Source organism: Thamnophis sirtalis, unplaced genomic scaffold, assembly GCF_051295495.1.
Source record: "Thamnophis sirtalis isolate CommonGarterSnake01/CBP01778 unplaced genomic scaffold, rThaSir2_p1.2 scaffold_6, whole genome shotgun sequence".
NCBI lineage: Eukaryota > Metazoa > Chordata > Lepidosauria > Squamata > Natricidae > Thamnophis > Thamnophis sirtalis.
In genome coordinates, this window is record NW_028261386.1 from 92,577,225 (window position 1) to 92,601,598 (window position 24,374).

Below are 24,374 nucleotides of genomic sequence, written 5' to 3' on the forward strand. Positions count from 1 at the left end.
AAACAGCTGGAAAAAGTACGTGTGTGGGCAGGGGGAAGGAATTCAAAAAGTTTGATTGCATGCAGAGCCACGTTGCCTTTTCAAACAAACAAACACACACACACACACACACACACACACACACACACACACACACACACAGAGCTGGATAAAAGTATATAAGCCCAGCTTCACTGATTACAACTTTGAAAAGGCAACGTGGCTCCACCTGCAATCAAAGGCTCGGATCGGAAGGCAGCAGGGGAATTGGGGGGGGGGGGTATGGCAAAGGAGCTGCTTTCAAGCCATTGGAAAATATATCCAATCCAACTTCTGTGTTTGTGTTTGTTTGAGAGAGAGTGAATGAAAGAGGGATCCAACTTCTCTGTGTCCGTGTGTCTGTTTGAGAGAGGAGGGAGGGAGGCAGAGAGGGAGGAAGGAGGGAAAGGAGAAGAAAAATAATGAAGTAAAACTTATTTTGCAAAGGAGAAAAACAAATGCTGTCGCTTTAAATCAGAATTGAGCATGCCTGGCTGTGGAATTCTGGGAGTTGAAGTCCACAAGTCTAAAAAAATTTGAAACCCCTGTGTAAGTGCCTCACCAGCCATAAACCTCACCACACGTCACTGCTAGGAAACAAAGTCAGATGAATGGCTATTTAAGAATAATGCCCATGTTGTGTATATCTAATAACATTTATAATATAATGTATACTTTGGTTGTATACTTTGGCAAAGAAGAGCAACTAAGATGATTAAGGGCCTTGAGACAAAAACATAGGAACTATGGTTGTAGGAATTGGGTATGGCCAGTCTAGAGAAAAGAACAACTAGGAATGACATGATAGCAGTATTCCAGTATTTGAATGGGTGCCCAAAAGAAGAGGGGGTCAATTTATTTCCCAAAGCACCAGAAGGAATAGATGGAAACTAATCAAGAACAGAAGCAATCTGGAATTAAGGAGAAACTTCATAACAATGAAGACAACCAGTGGAATGCTTGTCTTCAGAAGTTGTAGGTGTTTCATCACTAGAGGTTTTAAGAAAAGACTAGATAGCCACCTATCAGAAATCGTATAGGGTCTCCTGCTTGAGGAAGGGGTTGGACTAGTTTCCTCCAAGTTCCCTTCCAGCTCTAATCTGATTGATTGATTAATTGGTTGGTTGGTTCTATGACTGTTATAAGAATGAGCATTTCTTTTCTAAAAAAAATCTAAAAGCTCCACACCAAAGGTGTCAAATTTGTGTTGTCACAGCGGTATCGTGACTTTCCCCCCTTTTGCTAAACTAGGTGTGGGTATGGTCAGTGTGTGATGCATCCAGCCCATGGGCCATGAGTTTAACAGCCCTGCTCCATACTCTGGTGAATATAGTATTTTCCATCCTAATATACAACAAAAGAACACAGTCATTTTCTTGAAAACTACCCTGATTCTTTCATCTTTTTGCTTCTCCTTATTCTGTGCTTTAATTTATTCTTCAGTCAGACCTCTATTTTGTAATTTCACCTCAATCAAAAATAGAGGATGCTTAATTCTAACTTTGTAACATACTTTAACCAGTAGAATGAGAGAAAAAAAATACAGTATCCTCCATATCTATATATATATTTTGAAATAATTGACTCTGTCTTTCCTTGCCTATTACTTGCAGTCATAATAGGCTATTGACCTAATATAAGGTAAAGGTTCCCCTCGTACATATGTGCTAGTCGTTCCTGACTCTAGGGACGGTGTTCATCTCTGTTTCAAAGCCAAAGAGCCAGCGCTGTCCAGAGACAGCTCTGTGGTCATGTGGCCGGCATGACTAAATACCGAAGGTGCACGGAACGTTGTTACCTTCCCATCAAATGTGGTTTCTATTTTTCTAATTCCATTTTTACATGCTTTTGAACTGCTAGGTTGGTTGAAGCTGGGACAGGTAATGGGAGCTCACTCCATAACATAGCGCTAAGGATTCAAACCACCGAACTGCTGACCTTTCTGATTGACCAGCTGAGCGTCTTAGCCTCTGAGCCATCGCCTCCCATTGACCTAATATAGCTAGATGCAAAATATTGATTCTCTCCTCCTTCACGTATCTAAAATATGAGGTCTTTTCTGAAAAGAAATTGTTGTCCACAAAACATCTAAGAAAGAGGGGAAATTAGGCTTTGTAGTTCAACAGTAAAGAATTTTATCTTTCTACATCGGTTGCCAAAAATCAGATGCCTCCCTGTGCCATAAAAGCTCAAATTGAGGGAGAAAGACTGAAAGACATCTAACTGTGATTTGACACTTCTTGAGGCATTCATAGGAAGGCTATAATACACTGAATTCCCTTGAGAAAAAGTTTATCCAGAAAAAATGAATTGATGAGCCCATGCATTTTTGATTTTCTATGGATAACCTAATTAAACCAAAGGGCAGCTCTGTTCTTGTATAAGCTAGCTTTTAAATTGAGTGCTGATGAAATTCAATCACAACAAAAGGAATTAAAATTATATGCATTCTTTTTGAGCACTACTTATGCCAAGAAAAATATGTTTTTGTTTAAGATAATGCATTACTTTTGGAATAACAAGAAATTCAGCAGCCAATAGGGTTTGGGAAATTGATTACCAAAATAACAGAGAGGAAGAGTAATAGGAGTATTGCAAGATACAAGGAGCTGGTGAAGAGACTGAAGAATTAAACTCCCACTAGAATTAAACCACTCTGGACAACTGATAAGCTCACAAAAGCTTGTGCCTTTTAATACAATCTGTTAGTTAAAAAAGATGACTCCTCGGTAAATTTACTTATTCTCACTTCTGCTTAATGACAAGTAGTTGTTTCATTTTATAGATTTTTGCTAACTTCTGGTGGAATCCTTTCTGCTTTCATGGTTTTAATGAACCCTATCATCCAGAGCCTACAGCTAATACAAAATGCAGCAATCTAATGGGCATTTGGAATATAGAATCATAGGGCAGGAAGGGATCTCGGCAATTCAACCCCTGCTCAAGGCAGGAGTTCTATACCATACTGGTGAAATGGTTGTTCAGTTCATTTTTGAAAACCTTGAGTGATGTAGCATCCACAATTCTAGGAGCCAAGATATTCCATTGATTGTTTTCAGTGTCAGAGTTTTTTTTCTTACTTCTAGGTTGGATTTGACAAGGTGCCACCCATTACTTTTTGTCCTGCTCTCTTGTGCTTCAGAGAATGAGTCAATCCCCTCTTCTCTGTGACAATCCCTCCAAATATTGGAAGACAGTTATTATGTCCCCCTCAGTCCTTCACTTTGGTAGGCTAGACTTCCCTAGTTTCCCCAACCATTCACCATACAATTTAGTCTTCATATCATTTCTCAACCTTGTTGTACACTTTTTAGGACCTTAGCATCTTTTTTTATTGTGGTGACCAGAACTGTATACAGTATTCCAAGTAGGGCTTCACTAGCAGTGGTGGGTTCCGGATCCCAATGCAACCGGAATGGTGCAATGGGGCCCAGCGTCCACCACATGAACACACGTAGCACATGCGCACAGTGCACGCATGTGTCCTTACCTCCTGCTACGCTCTGCAATGCCTCCGTGACACCTCTGTGATGCTCTGCAATGCCTCCGTGATGCTCCAACTGCTCGGTGGAGCATTGCGCAGGCGGTGTATGCTCCGTGCGTGTGCACGGAAGCGCAGAAGAGCTCAAATATAGGTAAGGAATGCGGGCGGGTGGGTAGACCCTCCGGAGCACCGGAACAAAACGGTACCTGGTGCTCCCGGCAGGCACTGGTACGCCTGTACGGGGGCATACTGGTCGTAACCCACCACTGTTCATTAGTGCAGTATAAAGCAGTATTATCATTTTTTAGTATGCCAATATGTCACTGAGCTGCATAGGCTGCTAGACAGTTTCCAGGAGCAATTCAAGATGCTGGTTGTTATCTATAAAGACCTTTCTGGCATCAAGCCTGGATACCTGTGGGACTGCCAACTGTTTCTCCCCACCTAATATGAATGTATATTCCAGATCCCTTTTATTAAACAGTGATATCTTATGGATTTGAGGTAGTGTGTCTTCTCTGTGGCGACCTCAGTGCTCTGGAACAATTTCCCCTCAGAGATAAAACAGCACCTTCTATCCTTCCTTCTTGCTGTCAGGACTGGGGTTAAAGTGTTTGTGACAATCCTGGTCTAGGATGTTATCATTATGATTATTTTGGTCCAGGCTGCCTGTGGTGCTGTATGTTTTTAAATGCTTGCAATGTTTTTGTATTTTTAGCAGTCCAGAGTCTATGAGAGTGGGCAGCTATAATGAATTTTAATAATACCACTAATAATATTAATAGTAACACAAGGATCCTTTGCTTGCTGGTTATTTCTATTTTATTCTGTTTTTATTCCACGCTTCGGAAAAGTACTCTTTAAGGATCCTAAAAAGAAGGTTTTAAAACATCAAACACTTGCACTTAAGCATTAAACAAACAGAAACATTTTAGAGTTTAAAATGACAATAAAAAGCCACTCAGAATAAAATGGGTAACATAATATAAAGCAACAAGCAGAGGCGGAAAAAAATTCAGCTCATTATTAATTAAATAGGGATTTGTTAATGAAGGCACTATTTGAAAATGACAAAAAAACCTTCCACCTAAATTATATGTACTGTATATTTCTCTAAAATAAATGATCCTGTACTTTTGCCAGCCTCTTGGATGTCTTTAATAGGTAACAATTCAGAATAATCTCTAGGTACTCTAGGAGGCCAGAAAAGTTAACTGGACTATAATTCTTTTCATAATCTTCTTTTTCCCTTTGTACCTTCAAGTCAGCATTAATTGAATGCCTGGATTAGTTTCTGCAGTTTTCTTGGCAAGGTTTCAGAATGATTTGCTATTGACTCCTTCCTGGGGCTGAGAGAGTGTGACTGGCCCAAAATCATCCAGTTGGCTTTGTGCTTAAAGTGGGACTTTTGTGCTTTTAAAATGTGTCAGCAATTGTTTGTATTGGGGTTCTGTGCACCTGTTACATGCAAGAAGCCATCTGCAGTCCATTCTTATAGCACTCTTGTTAATAAATGACAGTTATTCACCAAGCCTGTAGGTTTCTTCTGGTGCCAAAACTCCATCCTTAATAACTGCACTGCTGTTTCTTCTTTCTTTTTAGGGCATTCTTGAAGTCTTTACCGGATTGGGATTAGTGTTGGGTCCTCCAATTGGTGGCTTTTTGTACCAGAGTTTTGGCTATGAAGTTCCTTTCATTGCCCTTGGAAGTGTAATGCTGCTCATGGTGCCTCTGAATATGTTCATCTTACCAAATTATAGTAGGTGGAGGTTTTATTGCCTTTCTTATTACCACTGGGGAAAGGAAAGGGAACATAAGGTTTGTGCTGTTTAACTCAATTAATGATGACTTTCTTTCCTTGAGTGGGGGATTGTTGATTTTTTAGTACAGATAGTCCTCAACGTTTGACCACAGTTGAGGCCAAAATGTATGTTGTTAAGCGAGAAATTTGTTAGGGGAGTTTTGCCCCAATTTACAACTTTTCTTTCCAATTTCCCATTTCTTAAGTCACTGCAGTTATTAAATTAATGACATGGTTGTTAAATGACTCTGCTTTCCCCATTGACTTTGCTTTTCACATGATCACAAAATGGGGTTACATGGTCCTGGGACACTACAACCTTCATAACCAATTGCCAAGCCTCCAGATGACCATGGGATGCTGCAACGGTCATAAGTGTTGAAAACGGTTGTAAGTCACTTTTTTCAGTGCCATTGTGACTTTGAATGGTCACTATGTGAACTGTTGTAAGTTGAGGACTACTTGAAGTCCTCAACTTACTACCACAATTGAGCTCAAAAATTTTGTTGCTAAGTGAGACAGTTGTTAAGTGAGTTTTGCCTCACTTTATGACCTTTTGCCACATTTGGTAAGCGAACTGCTGCAGTTGTTAAATGAATCATGTGGTCATTCAGTAAATCTTGAAAGCAGCTCCATCTTCTCTTAGGACTGCCTGCTGCCATATGATCTCAGGAGAAGACAGGATTGTTTTAAAGAACTGCCACATGAGCTACCTTTGTGCACATTCTGAAGCAGGGGTGTCAAGCTCAAGGCCCGGGGGCCAGATATGCCCCACGCGGCTGTCCTGGAAACAGTGAAGGACTGGCCCAAAGTGCTTCTGCCAGCAAAAAAAGGAACTTGTGAGCGCTGTGTGCAGCCCTCCTGAGCTCCTTTTTCACTGGCAGAGGGTTGCAGCAGCCGAAATGGAACTTGGAAGGCCGTTTTCGCTGGCAGAGTGCGGCGCCCCCAACATAAGTGACCTGGAGTTGGCCATGCCTACCCCGGGCCCCCAAGGTCAAACACAACCTTGATGTGGCCCTCAATGAAATTGAGTTTGACACTCCTGCTCTGAAGCATGCCAGAGCTCTGCTACAATGGATTTATGTATTTGCTAAAATATTTTTTCTCTTAAATGGCAATCTGTTCCCATATGCCTCTGGGAAAGCTTAGAAAGCAGTGAAAAGCAAGAGAGATGATAGCAGTGTGTGTTTGTGTGTGCGTGTGTAATATTTTACATGAGTGTGTTCTGCAGTATAGTAAATATAATTTTCTATAGTGTTGAAAATTAATTGTAGCGGCATTAATGCTAATGGAAGCTGTTAGCCTTTCTGATAAACAAGTTCGGCAGGTTCTTTTAGCATTCGAAATGCATAGAAATGGGATGGGCTGAAGGTGATATCAGGGCAAGAACTGGATTTGGGCATGATCACTTCTAACTGTATTCATATTCATTTGTATGCTAGACATTCTCCTGCTTTTTTATACATGGTATATACAGGATGCTACCTGATGTCCCGATATATTAATCTGGCTCATAACTGATATTTTAAATGATTTGTGTTCTTGTTTATAAGGAAAATGCATGATAAATACAATTTGTGTGTCAACCTGGTTAGATATTAACAGGAAAAAGCTATTTTCTTTTCTTTATCTGACTCGGGCAAGGACTAGTATCTTTTAATGTGTAAAATATTTGTACAGATTAGTTTCTATAATAATTAATTTTATATTCTATGTTTTTCTAATTACAGATTCAGTTCCTAAGAAAGATTCATTCTTGAAGCTTATTCTTATACCAAAAGTTGCAATCCTTTGTCTAAATATATTTGGACTAAGTTCAAGTATAGCCTTTCTGGATCCCACAATGTCATTATTTGTCTTGGAAAAAGTAGGTGCATTTTTGGAAGAAAAAATATATATTTTGGATACATCCTATCCATTCTAAAATAACTCATTAAGCTTAATAGATTTGATAAAAGATTTATAAATCATGGGTATATAACAAATATTAGGAGCGTGTTTTAACCTTTCAAATGGTTGTTACATTTCTAGGTGTTTCTTCCTACATTGTAATTCTAATTACCAGGGCCAAAGGGCCATATGGCCTCCAAAACATAAATAAGTTCATGCCTCAGAAATTATAACCTTTAAAACAGGAGTGTCAAACTCAAGGCCCGCAGGTTGATCTGGCCCGCGGGGTGCTTAGATCTGACCCGCAGTGCCACCCTGGAAACAGTGAAGGACTGGCCCGCAGTGCCTCTGCCAGCCACACGTCCCCGCACCCCCACGAGCTCTGTTTTCACTGGCAGAGGGCTGCAGGAGGCCATTATGGCTGAAAACAGAGCTCGGAAGCCTATTTTCACTGGCAGAGCACTCTGGTCACCACAGGCACTCCGACACGAGTGATGTTGAGCTGGCCACGCCCACCCTGGCCACGCCCACTCCAGTCCCCTGAGATCAAAAACAACCTTGATGCGGCCCTCAATGAAATCGAGTTTGACACCCCTGCTTTAAAATAACCTAAGACCATTACTAACATGAAATACATCTGATGTGATTCATCTTCAGCCACGTGGTCGATGCAGGTAATCCTTGACTTACGACCACAATTGAGACCAGAATTTCCATTGCTAAGCAAGGCAATTGTTAAGTGACTGAAGCCTAATTTTACGACATTTCTTGGTATTGTTGTTAAGTGAATCACGGCATCTATTAAGTTAGTAATATGATTGTTTAGTGAATCTGGTTTCTCCATTGACTTTGCTTGTGAGAAGGAAACAAAAGCGGTCAGGTGACCCAGGATCACTGAAGCCGTCATAAATATGAAACAGTTGCCAAGCATCTGAATTTTGATCACGTGATCATGGGAATATTGCAATTGTCATAAGTGTGAAAAAGTGTCACAAGTCACTTTTGTCAATACCGTTGTAACTTTGAACGATTACTAAATGAACTATTGTCAATTGAGGGCTATCTGTATTGAATTAATATTATATTCTGTTTTTATGCCGTAACAAGAATGTTGGTTTTCTTTCTATAGTTTAAATTGCCAGTTGGATACGTAGGATTGGTCTTTCTGGCCTTAGCACTCCCTTATTCCTTATCTTCACCACTTCTTGGTTTTCTAAGTGATAAAAAGCCGGTGAGTACAAGATCTTACCCCATCCTTATTTCAATTTTTAAACTTCTTTAGATTTGCCAGTTGTGATTATCCAGTATTGGTGTTTAGGTTTGACATGCTTCAGAAGCCAAATAATAGAAATCCTTGTGTTGACATTGGATCTTACCAAATCCCATAGATCAGCTATGAAGACGTGTTTCTGCCCAATGCGTTTCCTCAGCCAAGAAATGGTAAGAAATAGCAATACAATATATTCATAATGTGTGGAAGGACTGTAGAGCTGGCTTGTCAAAGCCATCCAATCAAAGAGTACCATCTCTGACGTGATAGATGTGATGAAACATATGTTTTGCATGCAAAATGTTCATAGCAAAAAGTTCACCAATACCACGGCTCTCTGTAATTTGGAAAGCCATTGCCAATGATAGCACATGGACCTGTGTTCATAGCAGAGGTGGGTTCCTACTGGTTCAGAACGGTTCGGCCAAGTAGGTAGTAACTCGCCCACCCGGTTCTATCGGTGGCGGCGGAGGCATCTTGATTTTTGGTTCTGCTCATGCGCAGAACAACCCTCATTGCAAAAATGTAATTGTTTTTCCTTTTCTAATGTTGTGCGCATGCACACACCTTTTTAGGTGCGCTTAAAAAAAACTGCCCACCGAACCAGCAGTAATGCCCGCAGCAACCCACCTTTGGTTCATAGTTTAAATTTTACGTTTTAACAGGGAGGAGGGACTCCTATTTGAAAACAGACAAGTTGAATCCTAAATTTTGGAAGAACCAGTTTGCTTGTGAGACACTTTCATTGGGAGAAAGAGAAAAACTGTTTTCCCTTTCCTCTTGAAAAAGTAACCTCTTTCAGAGGATTGGTTACATCTTCTAAAAAGAACATGAAGATGAATGTTAGGTTCTGGTTGAACTGAATACATGAAATGATCTAATGTGAGTTTTCTCAGTTAGTTCACTTTATTCCCTATGGATTGAATTAATGCATTCGATTTATTCAAATATGATATTTTGATGAGAATCAAGTTCTTTGTCTGTCTCTTACAGAGTTTAAGGAAATGGCTGCTAATCGTTGGAGCTTTTCTGGCCTCATTATGCTATTTTTTCTTAGGGCCAGCTCCCATCTTGCACATTGAAACGTAAGATATACTTCACTAATGTCTAAACTGACAATTTTCCTGGTCTGAAGTTTTCCTGTTTATCAAGTCAGTAAGGAAGGGACTGTGTATTAACTAGTAATATCAAATTTTTGAACCCCAATAAATGAACTCTGCTGCTTAGCATTAGTATTCTTTTTAATGTTTCTTCAGTCTGTGGATGGAAAAACAGCTATACAATTTTCTTTTTCCTTACCTGTGAATGGGAAGGCTTAGAGATGTTCCAGATCAGGAATTCTGCTATCACCTCATTTTATTTCAGTTTTTATTTGGAAAGAAAATAATGGTATTCCTGGGAATTCCTGGGGAATACAGGTAGTCTTTGACTTACAACAGTTCATTTAGTGACAATTCAAAGTTACAATGGCACTGATAAAAGTGGCTTACAGCCATTTTTCACACCTATGACTATTGTAGCATCTCCATGGTTACATGATCAAATGTCCCAGGTCACAATGTCCCAGGGTCGTGCGATCACCTTTTGTGACCTTCTGACAAGCAAAGTCAATGGGGAAGGCAGATTTACTTAACAACGATGTTACTAATTTAACAACTGTGGCAAGAAAGATCGTAAAATGGGGCAAATGTTCCACTTAGCAGCATAAATTTTGCATTCGATTGTGATCATAAATTGAGAATTACCTTATATGAAAGAAATTAGAAAATTGCATGCTTTTCATTTAAGCCAGGACGTATCAGGGCTCTAATAGATGGTTAGAGATTCAGGGATTAACCTATGTGCTTGTCACTAAACTGTAGCCCTTCCCACAAAGTTATGTAGTTTTCTGAGGCTCAAAGTCCCATTTCCTGCTTCTCATCCAGCGGGGGGCTGCTGCTGGTTCGGACTGTTTCGGGTGAACCGGTAGTTTAGATTCTCCACAGTTTGGCAATCAGCAACTCCCACCACTGGCTGGCCCTGCCCTGCTCATTTTTCAGCCTGTTTTCAGGGCCATTTTCTGGGCCATTTTCTGGGCTTATTGGGAGTTTTCAGGCCATTTTTGCCCTGAAAATGGCCCAAAATATGGTGTATAAATGGTCCAAAAATGGCATGAGAGTGGTCAACAAAGGGCCAAAAAATGGCCCCGATAACTTTTTGGGCTGTTTTTCAGACCATTTTTGGTCATTTTGGGGGCCACAATGGCCTAAAAACAGCCCAAAAATTGCCTGAAAACGTCCCCAAAAAGAGTCTGATACTGGCCCAAACATAGCCTGAAAAAGGCCCCCCAAAAGGCCTGAAAATGGCAAAAAACCTAGCTAAAAATGGGTAGGGCCAAGGCCAGCCAGTGGTGGGATTAGCCCCAATCGGTTGAATCCTTCCTCTGCCTTTGAGATGAGTGGCCAGGGCGTGGAGATGGGCGTGATGAGTGATGTCACCCATCCAGTCACATAACCAACCGGCCACACCTACCGAACCACAGAACTAGTTGTTAAGTTATTCAAGTCCCACCACTGTTCTCATCCTTATTCCTGTGCAGTGAGAAACATGTTTCTTGTTACTCATTAGCAAAATGTTAATTCCATTGTTCAAAATTAAATAATGGTTATGAATGGAAGCTCAGTAGATATCTTTGAGGAAATCAGAAATTAGGCAGCTTTGAGCTTTAATAGCATAGGAATATATTAACAATTATGATGATTAGTTTGGAAATGGAGATGCCAATCTAAGGGCAGGTGGCTCCATTGTATGAGCCCTGTTTCTGGAGAGCAGGATCAAACAATGTCCTCTATCCATCCTCAGCCTATAATGCAAACTGTGCTTGTTATTGCTTGCTCTATGCATAAAGGGCTGTTTTCCACTCGTGCCAACTCAAGTATTGCTATCTGATTTCTTGTTCTTGCAAGAAATCTCTGTTCCGGCTACTGTTATTGCTGATGTTCCAGTTGCATATTGGTTAGGACATTTCTCTGACATACAGACGAGCACTGGCTTAAAACATAGCAAAATCACCCTTCCTTTCCCTGGTTTGTAACAACTCACCATGGCCAATTTGGTGCAGCCAACTCACTGTGGCCAACTCATCATGGTCAACTCATCATGGGACAACTCACCTTGGGACAAGAGTTACACTAATATCAAAGAAACAGTGGGATTGAATCTTAAAGAAAGGATGCCAAAGGAAGGACAAAATGGCAACTGTTAAAATAATGTTTTATGGTAAATAATTAAATTGAATTATTGAATTGCCTGAAGCAAGTTGTACCATGGCGAGCTGACCATGATGAGTTATCACATGGCAAGTTGGCTGCAGTGAGTTGTCCTTTCCCTTCCCTCCCCCTTCTGTTCTGCTATTTTGGGAAGTGGAGTAAAAAACTCATCTCAGATGACATGAAAAATAATGAAAGGATGCACCAGTGATTTTTTCAAAAAAAGGTCAAGATTAAGAAATGTATCTCAGAAAAAGAAAAAATAATTGAAAAGAAAATGCCTGCTCTAAGTTTTGAATTGTTGAATTTCTGCATGTCAGCCAGACCTATGCCATTGAGAGACTATATGTATCAGTACCATAATCAGACATTATGGACCCAAATCTGAAAAAAAATGCAAGAAAGGATTATTATTATTTTTTAAAGTTGGTTGTTCTATCTCCATGCATGTGTATTTTGATACTTTAATGCTGTATGTATAGATTTAGCTTAACTTTAGTTAAATATATGTTTAGGAGTATATACAATTGTCAATTATTTTCCAGGCATGAAACATTGGGAGGGCCCAAAAGTAAGGGATAAGAGATATGGTGGCTCAGTGGCTAAGACGCTGAGCTTGTCCATCAGAAAGGTCGGCAGTTTGGTGGTTTGAATCCCTAGCACCGCGTAACAAAGTGAACTCCCATTACTTGTCCCAGTTTCTGCCAACCTAGCAGTTTGAAAGCACATTAAAAATGCAAGTAGAAAAATAGGAACCATCTTTGGTGGGAAGGTAATAGTGTTCTGTGTGCCTTTGGCATTTAGTCACGCTGGCCACAAGACCACGGAAACATCTTCGGACATCACTGGTTCTTTGGCTTTGTAACGGAGATGAGCACTGCCCTCCTAGACTCAGGAACAACTAGCACATATGTGCGAGGGGAACCTTTACCTTTAACCGTAAAGGAATTGCTCAATAGAGAGCTTCTGTTCTGTATCTGGCAATCTTATTTGAAACTTTAATTGGCAGATCTTGACCGAAGTGACCCAGAGTTTAGACAGAATATTTTTTAAATGGCTTAAAATCTGGGTAGCACCAGCATGAAAGCTGAATGGTTTAACATAGCAGTCTGGTTTAATAGAAATGAGCATGGGTAGTGTTATTGAAGCCAGTGAGAATGACACTTAAGAGATAAAAAGAAATGGTAGACTCTAAATCTTTACAGTCACTGTCAGTTGGGTGGCCTTTTAAATATAAATGACAGATGGCAGAGAGATACCATGAATTACAGCTGAAATGAAGCATTGTGACTGTGCTTATGTTTTTGCAGTCAGCTTTGGCTTTTCATTCTGATGTTGGTCCTGGATGGTTTTGCTCTTGCAATGACTGGTATCCCAATATACCCTGAAGCAATCAATAGTGCATAGTAAGTGATCTTCTCTTCATATTTATGTTATTCTTTATCCTCAAAGACTTAAATAATTAACCTCTCTCCTCCCCTCCCTCCTCCCTTTCCATTCAGTCATGCCTGGCTCTTGGGGACCACTTGGACTGGTCCTCGCGGTTTTCTTAGCAGGGTTTTTCAAAAGTGGTTTTCCGTTGTCTCCTTTCTAAGGCTAAGAGAAAGTGACTAGCCCAAGATCACCTAGCTGGCTTTGTGTCTCAGATTGGAACTAGAACTCCCAGTCTCCCAGTTTCGAGGCTGTTGCCTTAACAACTACATTAAATTGCTAGGATTGTTTTAAAGACAAAGATATTATGGTTTGGCTTCTGCCTCTGTTTAGAAAAGCCTTTTCTTCTCTCTCTCTCTCTCTCTCCCCCTGCCCTGGATATTGACCTGCCTTGCTTATCAAAGATACATCCATGGCTTCCATTTAACATACTAGTCAGAGGTGGTATTCAGCAGGTTCTGACCAGTTTTGGAGAACTGGTAGCAGAAATTTTGAGTAGTTCAGAGAACCAGTAAATACCACCTCTGATTGGCCCCATCCCCATCTATTCTCTGTCTCCCGAGTCCCAGCTGATCGGGAGGAAATGGGGATTTTGCACATCCACAGAACCGATAGTAAAAAAAATTGAATCCCACCACTGATACTAGCAGAAGACAACATCATTCTGCTCAGCAATAATATATGGAAATGTCTGCATACTATGGATGAAGAGGGAGTCAAGCTATTCTCCAAAGTACCTGAGGTAGGACAAAAAGCAATGGGTGGAAACTAATCAGGGAGAGAAGCAGCCTAGAATTTCCTGACAGTTAGAACATTTAATCAGTGGTACAAATTACCTCCAGACGTTGTGAATGCTCCACTGGAAGTTTTTAAGAGGAGATTGGACAACCATTTGTCTGAAATTTATAGGATTTCCTGCCTGAGCAGGGGGCTGGACTAGAAGACCTCCAAGGTCCCTTCCAACTCTGTTATTTTATTCTAAGCAAACAATGGCAGAGTTCAACGGGTGAACCAAATCATTGTAAATATTTTAAATGCTGAATATATTGTATTGAGGACAAAGACAACCCTTGATATTTTTATTTTCTACATATACTGACAAACTGTTCTGTTACAGATGTTTCTGCTTTGGGACTGTATAATTATTTTTGTGATGATTGCCCTCTAAAATGTTTTGAAGTTATAAAATAAAATATCATCCTTGGAAATAACTCTGGGTTTCTGGGTTTCCTTCCGCAGTGAGAATGGATTTGAGGAAGGATTAAGCTTATTAGGATTGGTGTCTGGACTCTTCGGTGCATTATGGGCACTTGGGTATGTAACCATTCATAAAAAACCTATACAACTCATGATCAGAAATGCAACAGTTGACTAAACATTATGTAGACGTTTTTAACAGCATTATCAAATACAAAAGAAATTCTTAAGGGTTGGGGAGAAATACATAAAAGCCAATAACCCTTCAGGAAATAGGACAGTAGCATCTGTGGAGGAGAGCCATCAGTGGTGATGGTGGGGATTTTCACACTGATAAATGTAGCACCCCAAATCAAGCCCTACCCATAATCTGTCTGCACCATGATAGTGCTACTATCATTGCATCAACAGGATGCTATATTGGTGCTTCATGAGAAATATAATGTGTAGTCGGCCTTCATCTATTAAAACATGATACCCGAGATTTACAAAATGGCACAGAAAATTATTAATGCTTCAAGTGATGACGCTCCTTTTGTTGGCTACTAGCCTGTGATGCTTGCTCAGGCACATTGTATTGAATCTTTGGCATAACAATCGGAGATATTAACAAGAGACGACTCAGAAACATTGCACCTTACAATTTCACAACATATGATCTCTCCCAATATCTATATCCTCTATAAGTGTTGAGTGACTCATGCAGGACCCTGCCAGAAGTATAGAAGGTTGAACTGCACAAAGACATCAAAGCACTATACAGAGAAATTCTGGTTCTAAGGGGCAGCTGATTGTCTCACATCTATAAATCACAATTATGGTTTTTGGGATCTCATTGTATTACTAAGCAGGCCCTACTTTTTGCACTGAAAGCTGGTTATAGGCATAGCTAAAGAACAGATATCAATCACAGTGTTTCCTTCGGAAACTAGTATTTTCTTTTTTTAATTAGTTTTTATTAAACATATTTCAACTTTTACACCACATTTCCACTCTTAACAGCGTTCCAGTATCAAACTCTATGTTCGATTATGTACATATATGATTATACAATATATAGAATAGTGAGTGTATATAATTGGAAAGAAAGAAAATTGAAATAGCCACAATGTAAATATGAGCGATATCGATACTGGAAGCCGGTATTTTCTATGTGATGGGAAGAAAAGCAATACAAATTGAAAGCTTTCTGATTATTGATTTGGGATTTGTTGTTCTAATGCAACAAATAAAACTAGCTGTTTCCACTTATGCAGCTTTAATAGCTGCAGTTATTAAGATAGATAATTGAATGTGGTTTTGATTCACAACGGGAACAGAAGACAAGGATTAAATTATGTGAATAGATAAAGAAGGCTTTTAAAAAAATGTTTACAAAGTCATATGTACTGAACATATTTTGCAGCTGCCAAAACTTTATTCCTTCGAGAAACAGACATCAAGATTGATTTTTTTCAGTCATGAGCACATCCCAAATCTTGTATTTCTTAATTGCCTGGAAAGTTTGAGATTTATTTGTTTATTTGGTTTTTACTCCACCTTTATTATTTTATAAGTAACTCAGGCAGCAAACATCTGTAATACTTTTTCATCATCTTATTTGTGAGGTGCGTTGGACTGTGAGAAAGGAAAACTTCTGGTAGGCCTATTTTTTGCCCTCCTCAGGCTCTGGAGGCTTTCCTCCCCCTCCAGAGACGCCCCGCCCACGGGAGCCAGAAACAGATCGTTTCCGAACTTCCAGTAGGCTTGTTGGACCCATTTTTCACCCTCCTCAGATTTTCCTGAAGCCTGGGAAGGGCAAAAATAGCCTCCCCTGGCCCTCCGTAAGGCTGAAAATCAGCTGGACAGCGTGTGCATGTGCGCTGTAGTTGACGACTCGCATGCCGGCAGATATGGCTTTGTCTGCCACCTGTGGCACACATGCCATAGGTTCGCCATCATGGTCCTACAGGATTTCCCATTATGGTTAATTGTTGCTGAAGTTCAAAGAGTTCTAGTAAATATTGTACTTTATGCTTCATTCATTTCTAATCAGTGTATTAAAGAATCTATGTCCGGCAATGGTTACTGAGAAAGAACCAAAGATAAGAAGGAAGAAAAGAAGAAGGGTGCCAATAGAGAACCACAGATAGGATGTTAAAGGTGCATTTGGATATACAGTTTATAAAACTAGCACATGCTACTGAATCATGGTTTATCAATCAGAAACAATTTGCTGAGAAATACATACTTGTTTTTCTACCACATGGAGAAGCTTCAGGAATCAGGGGGGGAAAGAAAATCAGAGGAAAAGGTTTAGAGCAGGGGTGTTAAACTCAATTTCATTGAGGGCCGCATCAGGGCTGTGTTTGACTTCAGGGAGCTGGAGTGGGCATGGCCAACTCGGTATTACTCATGTCGGGGGCACCTACGGTCTGCGACTCTCCCGAACTCTGTTTTTGCTGGCAGAAACACCGCGGACCAGTCCTTCACTGTTTCCAGGGTGGTCCCACGGGCCCGATCTGGCCCCTGGGCCTTGAGTTTGACTGCCCTGGTTTAGAATTACATGTATATAAAGTTGGAAAATTTGGTCTGTTGTTTCCAATAAATCAGAGTCTGAAACCATAGTTCGGAGTTGTCTATTTCTGCTTTATTGGAAAACAACACACCTGTAATGTGTATCAATAATAATTAAGAGTTTTCTTCCTGAAGAGTTCTTGAAGCTATTCCTACTGATAGGAAAAGTCAAGTAGGATCAGGTGGATCAAGCACACCTAAACTGCTTATTTGTGAAATGGGGCAAAATTCTCCACTGCAACAAGTGGTAAGTCAGGAATCCAGATTATTAAGAAGCTGTCGCCTGTGAAGTCACACATCTCACGCATCCTTTCCTGATTGATGCCACACCCCCATGTGCCCTCCCTGAGTCCCATGCTGTACCCCATACTATCGTAACCTGCACAGTACCTCTTCCACATCTTGCACATTTCTATGAAACCGCTGCACACCTTCGCCAACCCATGTCATTCATTCATGCTGGGGATGATGCATGACATTGCATTACAATGTGCAAGAGGGCCACATGGGTCAGGAGGGTGTAATGGGTGTGAGTGGGTGGTGGAAGAATCCCCATGAGGGTCAGGAGACAGCATGAGCCTCAGTGGCAACTGCCAGCAGTTTGATCCTGACCAGCTCAAGGTTGACTCAACTTTCCATCCTTCCAAGGCTGGTAAAATGATGGCGCAGATTGTTGGGGGAAATAGGACTGACTCGGTAAACCACTGCAAATCAGTATATAAGTCTAAGTGCTATTTCTATGAGGGTGCAAGAGACACCCAGTGGAGGGGGGCGGGGTGTGACACAAGCAGTGGAGTACAGGTTGAGGAGTATGCAAGTGTGTGTGTAAAGTTATGAAGAAGGTGCAGTGAGTGGGGTGAGTTAAGTAAAGAAATATATTTATGAAATGATAGTCCAACAGATACGGGTTGCCTAGTCTTTATGCATAGATATGGAAGAAAGTACTTTTTGATATATTTCTCTAGGATAACAGCATGTGGCGTGACAGTTGCTTTGGTGGGGCGGGGTGGTAAAATTTGGCTTCAGGAAGTGTCTCTTAACACCAATTATATGCGCTTATTTTTGATTTTGAGCTTGATATATACAGTCTACTAAGTCAATTACAATATGTTCCGTTATTTTTCTTTAAAGAAAATGTTACTGTAATTTAAAACATTCAAACTATAAATTGAGTAAGGATTGTTTAGAAATAACTGGCAACTAATTCAGACTTGTAATGTAACACGTACAATAAAAAGTCTGTGGGGGCCTGACGTTTGGTACATCTTGTGTAGTTGTTTTGTACTTTGTAGTAGAACCTGGCCAGGAATGGTCTCTTGGGAATCCTAAGTAATCTACAAACACACCTACTATCTTTCTCAAGTAAGAGGCAGGGGATGGAATTCTCAAGGGAAACAAAATTAGGAATCTATTTCTGTGGTGAGGTGAACACAGCCCCCTAGAGTCAAGAACAATTAGCACATGTTCAAGGGGAACCTTTCCCTTATCAATAGAAGAGAATATTTGTAGCTCAGGGTTGAGCTGTGGAGTCCTTGGTGCTCTCTGAGCTTGGTGGTTTTCTTATAGACATTTCATTACCAGACTAGGTAATATCGGTAGTTCGGCGGTTCGAATCCCTAGCGCCCCATAATGGAGTGAGCTCCCGTTACTTGTTCCAGACGTGAACACCAAGACTCCACAGTGTGGCACTAGGGATTTGAATTGCTGATCGGCAAGCTCAGTATCTTAGCCCCTGAGCCACCATGCCCCTTATGATTTAGCATATAATAATGTATTCTTCGGACAACGCCTCAGGACCGTGTGGCCAGCTTCCTCCTCCGCCGCCGCTGCCATTCACTGCTGTCCCGGGCGTGGCTTCTCGGACAACGCCGCCTTCCTCCGCTACCGCCGCTGCTGTCCCTGGACGCGGCGCCTTCCTCTTCTCCGCCTCGGCTTCTTCGGACAACACCGCCATGAGGGCCTTTCTTTGCCCGCCGCTCTGGCTGCTGCAGCAGCGATGGCTAGCAATAAGACCAACGGGAGGAAACGGAAGGCAGAAAAGTAGGGCCAGTGCTTTGTGGCTTCGGCTCTGCGCTGCTGCTGGGCCACCTCGGGGAGGGCAGCGGGCCGGCTTTCAGGGAACAGGCCTTTGGGGAAGCCTCCGGGCTGGAGCTGCATGTGCGCAAGGAGTATCACGGTATTTATATTGAGTGTGGAAAGGGGGTATATAGGACCAACCAAGCATGCCAGGCCATGGGGAACCTTTGCCATACCAACTGCCTTACATGCTGCTCTGTGATACACGGCCCCTGCAGAGAGGACAAGGATGAGGAGGACGGGGAGCCTGCCCTCCCCAACTTCCCCCAGCTGCCCCAGCCACCTCAGACTTCCTACTGTACTTCCAGGCCCAGCAGGGGAGAAGAACAAGGAACCCCCCCTCCCAAACTACTACCGGCTCCAGCCGCCTCAGACTCATGCTGAGCACCTTCTCTGCGGATTTAAGAACTGTATTTTTTTAGCTGGTTTGTTGAGTGTATGTGTGTATGAATGTGAGAGAGAATGTGCTCACTTTTAATTTAATTATTGTATTATTGTATTTTAATGACTATTGTGGGGTGTGTCTGAGGAGAGTGTTTGATTGGTGAGTATGATAGGACCGGGAGTGCGACCTGGAGCCCCCTCCACTGAGTACAGAAGCAGAAGTGGATGGGGGCCCAGACTTGCCTCCCATCCTGGAATGAATGGTGCACATGGCCTTCCGGGAAGAATGGGGGCCATGAGGGAGGGGGGTCTACGGGGATGTGGGGAGGTTGGAGCATTTCGGTTACAACTAGGAGGGGCAGATATGACGGAAGCTGTAGGGCTAGCCATTACCGGGGAAGAAGGCATCACTACATTACAGCGATTCCTTGTTCCAGCCCCTCAGGCTCAACTCAAGGACCTGGTGGCAGAGGAGATCAGGGCCCTGGTTTCAGGTTGTTGTTGCTAAATGCCAGGTCTGTTGTGAACAAGGCTCCCCTCATCCGGGATTTAATATTAGACGAGGAGGCAGACCTGGCATGTATAACCGAAACCTGGCTGGGCCGAGAGGGAGGAGTCCCCCTCTCAGAAATGTGCCCAGATGGGTTCCAGGTGCTCCACCATCCATGACACCAGAAAGGGGTGGGGGAGTAGCAGTTATCGTCCGAAGGTCGCAGGATCCCTGCCCCAGAGATTGTGGGGTGTGAGTCTCTCCTCTTGAAGTTGGACCTAGGGGTTCAATTGGGCTTGCTCTTGATGTACCTATCTCCCAGCTGTGTCACGACAGCCCTGCCTGTGCTGCTAGAGGCAGTAGCCGGGTTGGCGGTGGAGTTTCCCAGACTAATGGTACTGGGGGACTTTAATCTGCCATCTCTTGGTGAAAATTCAGATGGGGCACAGGAGTTCATGGCTTCCATGACAACCATGCATTTGACCCAGGTAGTTCAGGGTCCAACTCATAGAACAGGACACACGCTTGACCTTGTATTTCTCTCGGGGCAGTGGAGACGTGATCTTGAGTTAAGGCGAATAGAGACCTCGCCCATTTCATGGTCAGATCACTCCTTGCTGAGGCTTGACTTGACTTTAGGACGCTACTCCCCCATTGCAGGGAGGTGGAGCCGATTAAATGTTCCGCTCCAGGCGCCTGATGGACCCGGAGGGATTTCAGAGGGAGCTTAGAGAGATACCTGACTCCTTTGTCTGCCATCCGACCGAGTCTTTGGTCGCTGCCTGGAACGTTGCGGCAGCTGAGGCACTGGATCGGATTGCGCCTTTGAGGCCTCTCCGTGGCAGTGGATCCAGGAGGGTACCTTGGTTTACCGAGGAACTCCGGGAGATGAAGCACCAAAAGAGACACCTAGAGCGACGCTGGAGGGCTAGTAACTCTGAATCTGATTGATCACTATTAAGAGCCTTTATCAGGACTTACTTAGTGGCGATATGGGCAGCAAAATGTACACATTTTTCCGCTCTTATTGCATCCGCGGAATCTCACCCAGCCGCCCTGTTTAGGGTGACCTGCTCCCTCCTGAAAGGTGAGGAGGTGGGGGAACCCCTGCAGGAAAGAGCTGAGGAGTTCGTTCAGTTTCTGTCAGATAAAACCACTCAGATTCGGACAGACCTGGATTCCGTTAGGCAGTACCAGCCGAGATACCGAGGGTTAGTCTTAATCGGATTTCCTGGGATGAGTTCAAATTTGTCACCCCTGAAGAAGTGGACAAGGCCATGGGAGCGATGAATGCCTCCACCTGTTTACTGGACCCGTGCCCCTCCTGGCTGGTTTCAACCAGCAGAAAGGTGACACGAGGCTGGCTCCAGGCGATTGCTAACGCATCTTTGCAGGAGGGATCTTTCCCGCAACCATTAAAGGAAGCAGTGGTGAGACCCCTCCTCAAGAAGCCTTCCCTGGACCCAGCTATTTTGAAAAAATATCGTCCTGTCTCTAACCTTCCTTTTTTGGGGAAGGTTGTTGAGAAGGTGGTGGCACTTCAACTCCGACGGACCTTGAATGAAACGGATTATCTAGACTCCTTTCAGTCTGGTTTCAGGCCTGGGTACAGCACGGAAACCGCTTTGATCGCCCTGACCGATGATCTCTGGCGGGCCAGGGATAGAGGACATTCCTCTATCCTGGTGCTTCTTGACCTCTCAGCAGCCTTCGATACCATCGACCATGGTATCATTCTGCGATGCCTGGGGGAAGTGGGAGTGAGAGGCACGGTTTTACGGTGGTTCTCCTCTTACCTCTCTGACAGGTCACAGTCGGTGTTGGTCGGGGGCAAAGGTCGACCCCTAGGCCCCTCAAATGTGGTGTGCCACAGGGTTTGGTCTTGTCCCCCCTCCTATTTAACATCTACACGAAGCCGCTGGGTGAGATCATGCGACAGCACGGGGTAAAGTACCACCAATATGCAGATGATACTCAACTGTATCTTTCTGCCCCGTGCCAACTCAGTGTAGCGGCGGACGTGATGTGCCGATGCCTGGAAGCTGTTAGGATCAAACTTGTGCTCAATCCCGATAAGACTGAGTGGCTTTGAATGCTGCCCCCAAAGGACAGCCTAGACAATCCATCCTTAACCCTGGGGGGTGAAAATTTACACCCCTCAGAGAGGGTCCGCAATTTGGGGGTCCTCCTGGATTCGCAGCTGACACTGGAACATCATCTGTCAGCTGTGACCAGGGGGGCTTTTGCCCAGGTTCACCTGGTGCACCAATTGTGGCCCTATTTGGATCGGGAAGCACTTCAAACGGTTACTCACGCCCTTGTCACCTCAAGGCTGGATTATTGCAACGTGCTCTACATGGGGCTACCCTTGAAAAGCGTTCGGAGACTGCAGCTAGTCCAGAATGTGGCCGTGAGAGCAATATTGGGTGCACCGAGGTACACCCATGTTACACCTATCCTCTGCGAGCTGCACTGGCTACCAATTGGTCTCCGGACGCAATTCAAGGTGTTGGTTATTAACTTTAAAGCCCTACATGGCTTAGGGCCAGCGTACCTTCAAGACCGCCTACTGCCACATACCTCCCAGCGGCCAGTAAGATCCCACAGATTGGGCCTCCTCCAGATGCCATCAGCCAGACAGTGTCGGCTGGCGGGCCCCTGGAGGAGAGCCTTCTCTGTGGCTGCTCCGACTTTTTGGAATCAGCTACCCCCAGAGATCCTCTACATGGGGCAGCCCTTGAAGAGTATTCGGAGACTTCAACTCGTCCAGAACGCACCTGCGCGAGCGATTGTGGGTGCACCTCGGTACACCCACGTTACACCTATCCTCCGCGAGCTGCACTGGTTACCGATCAGTCTCTGGATACGCTTCAAGGTGCTAGTCGTAACTTATAAAGCTCTTCATGGTATTGGATCTGGGTACTTGAGAGACCGCCTACTGCCAATTACCTCCCACAGACCCATTAGATCTCACAGGGTTGGCCTCCTCCGGGTGCCATCTACCAGCCAATGCCACCTGGCTATTACCCAGGGGAGGGCCTTCTCTGTGGCAGCTCCGGCCCTCTGGAATGAATTCCCCGCAGGGATTCGGACCCTCACCTCTCTCCAGGCCTTCCGAAAAGCCGTCAAAACCTGGCTTTGCCGACAGGCCTGGGGGTGATGAGTTCCCTCCCCTCTCGACATGTATGGTTGTGCGACTGTTGTTTACTTTTATTATTTGTATTTTGTTTTTTATGTTCCCCTTTTTTCCCCCTTGAATTGTTCGCCACCCTGAGTCCTCCCGGAGAAGGGCGGCATACAAATAATAAAATTCTATTCTATTCTATTCTATTCTATCCGGACCATACCCACTCTCATGGCCTTCAGGAAAGCTGTAAAAACCTGGCTGTTCCGGCAGGCCTGGGGCTGTTGACCTCATTGTGGAGGTCCAGCCCCAATTAGAATGAATGCATGTGGTTTTGTGATTTTTTTTCTTTTTTTCTCCTTTCTTTTTCTTCTTTTTTTTGTAAGCCGGCCGGAGTCCTTCGGGATTGGGCGGCATATAAATTTTGATAATTAAATTAAATTAAATTAAATTAATCACTGCACCTAATGGAATTTGGATGAAGTTTGTCCTTAGCAACCTGCAGTCTCAAACTACTCAGGTAATCTTGGTTCAAAGAGCAAAACTGAAGCTATTCATTTAAAAGCTTATTTCTGGGGAAGGTTGAAAGGTCTAGGGTTCTGAAGATGACAGATAATGGCAGACTAGCTACCTGACAAAATGGATTTGGTTTACCTGTGGAATAGCCATACCTATGATTGTGAGTGTGGAATTCCCAAAAGGCAGTTTGTGTGGATGTTGATTACCTCGATCTGTTCTTCCCTGCTACGTATTTATTTCCTGATCTTACCTATTTCTAGATCTATGATAAATATGCTATGTATGGTTTTATTTGTTTGTTTGTTTGCAGGTCTTTTGTAGGTCCAACTTTAGGTGGCTTCTTAAATGAGAAACTGGGTTTCGAATGGTCTGCAGCTATACAAGGAGGATTCACATTGTTAAGTGTATGTATAATAACATGATTTATTCATTTTTTATTACATTTAAATATGAAATGTTACAAGTATACTAACAATTGCTTTCTTTGAAGGGACTAGCAGCTGCAATTTATTATACCTATGAAGCCATGCAAAGGAAGAGGTACAGTGAAGTTTCATTCTTTTTCTTAAAATTTGATGAAAGGAGAATACTTTGTTACTGATTCTTATTTAGACAACAACAAAAAAATAATGCCGATTTTTGTTAGCTCTTCTGTGTTTTTCCTGAATTAATTGGCTGACTTTTCCTTTTAACAGATATCAGCCGTTCAAATAGCATTGTGAACAACATGCCAAGTGGTCCCTTTATTTCAATGTTTGCTTTTAAATAACACATTAAATTAAACCAAACTAATCACAGAAAAATATCTGCATTGTTTAAATATTCACCTTGAGAATGTTTGTATATCATAATCCCCGTCGCACAGTTGCAAATAGCTGTTCCATAT

General features: G+C 42.8%; 1 protein-coding gene across 3 annotated transcripts in view; it reads left to right on the forward strand.

The window, feature by feature from the left end:
* Window positions 1–24,374, forward strand: part of SLC18B1 (solute carrier family 18 member B1) — a 37,237-nt gene that overhangs the window by 10,293 nt on the left and 2,570 nt on the right. For 2 of the 3 annotated variants that reach the window (XM_014057531.2, XM_087718446.1), the window contains 8 exons: window positions 5,105–5,261; window positions 7,034–7,170; window positions 8,323–8,424; window positions 9,457–9,548; window positions 13,022–13,117; window positions 14,382–14,456; window positions 23,799–23,892; window positions 23,979–24,028. In XM_014057531.2, coding sequence (XP_013913006.1) covers window positions 5,105–5,261; window positions 7,034–7,170; window positions 8,323–8,424; window positions 9,457–9,548; window positions 13,022–13,117; window positions 14,382–14,456; window positions 23,799–23,892; window positions 23,979–24,028 — 803 coding nt within the window. The remainder of the gene's footprint in view (window positions 1–5,104; window positions 5,262–7,033; window positions 7,171–8,322; window positions 8,425–9,456; window positions 9,549–13,021; window positions 13,118–14,381; window positions 14,457–23,798; window positions 23,893–23,978; window positions 24,029–24,374) is intronic. The other variant, XM_087718444.1, reaches the window with a different exon arrangement.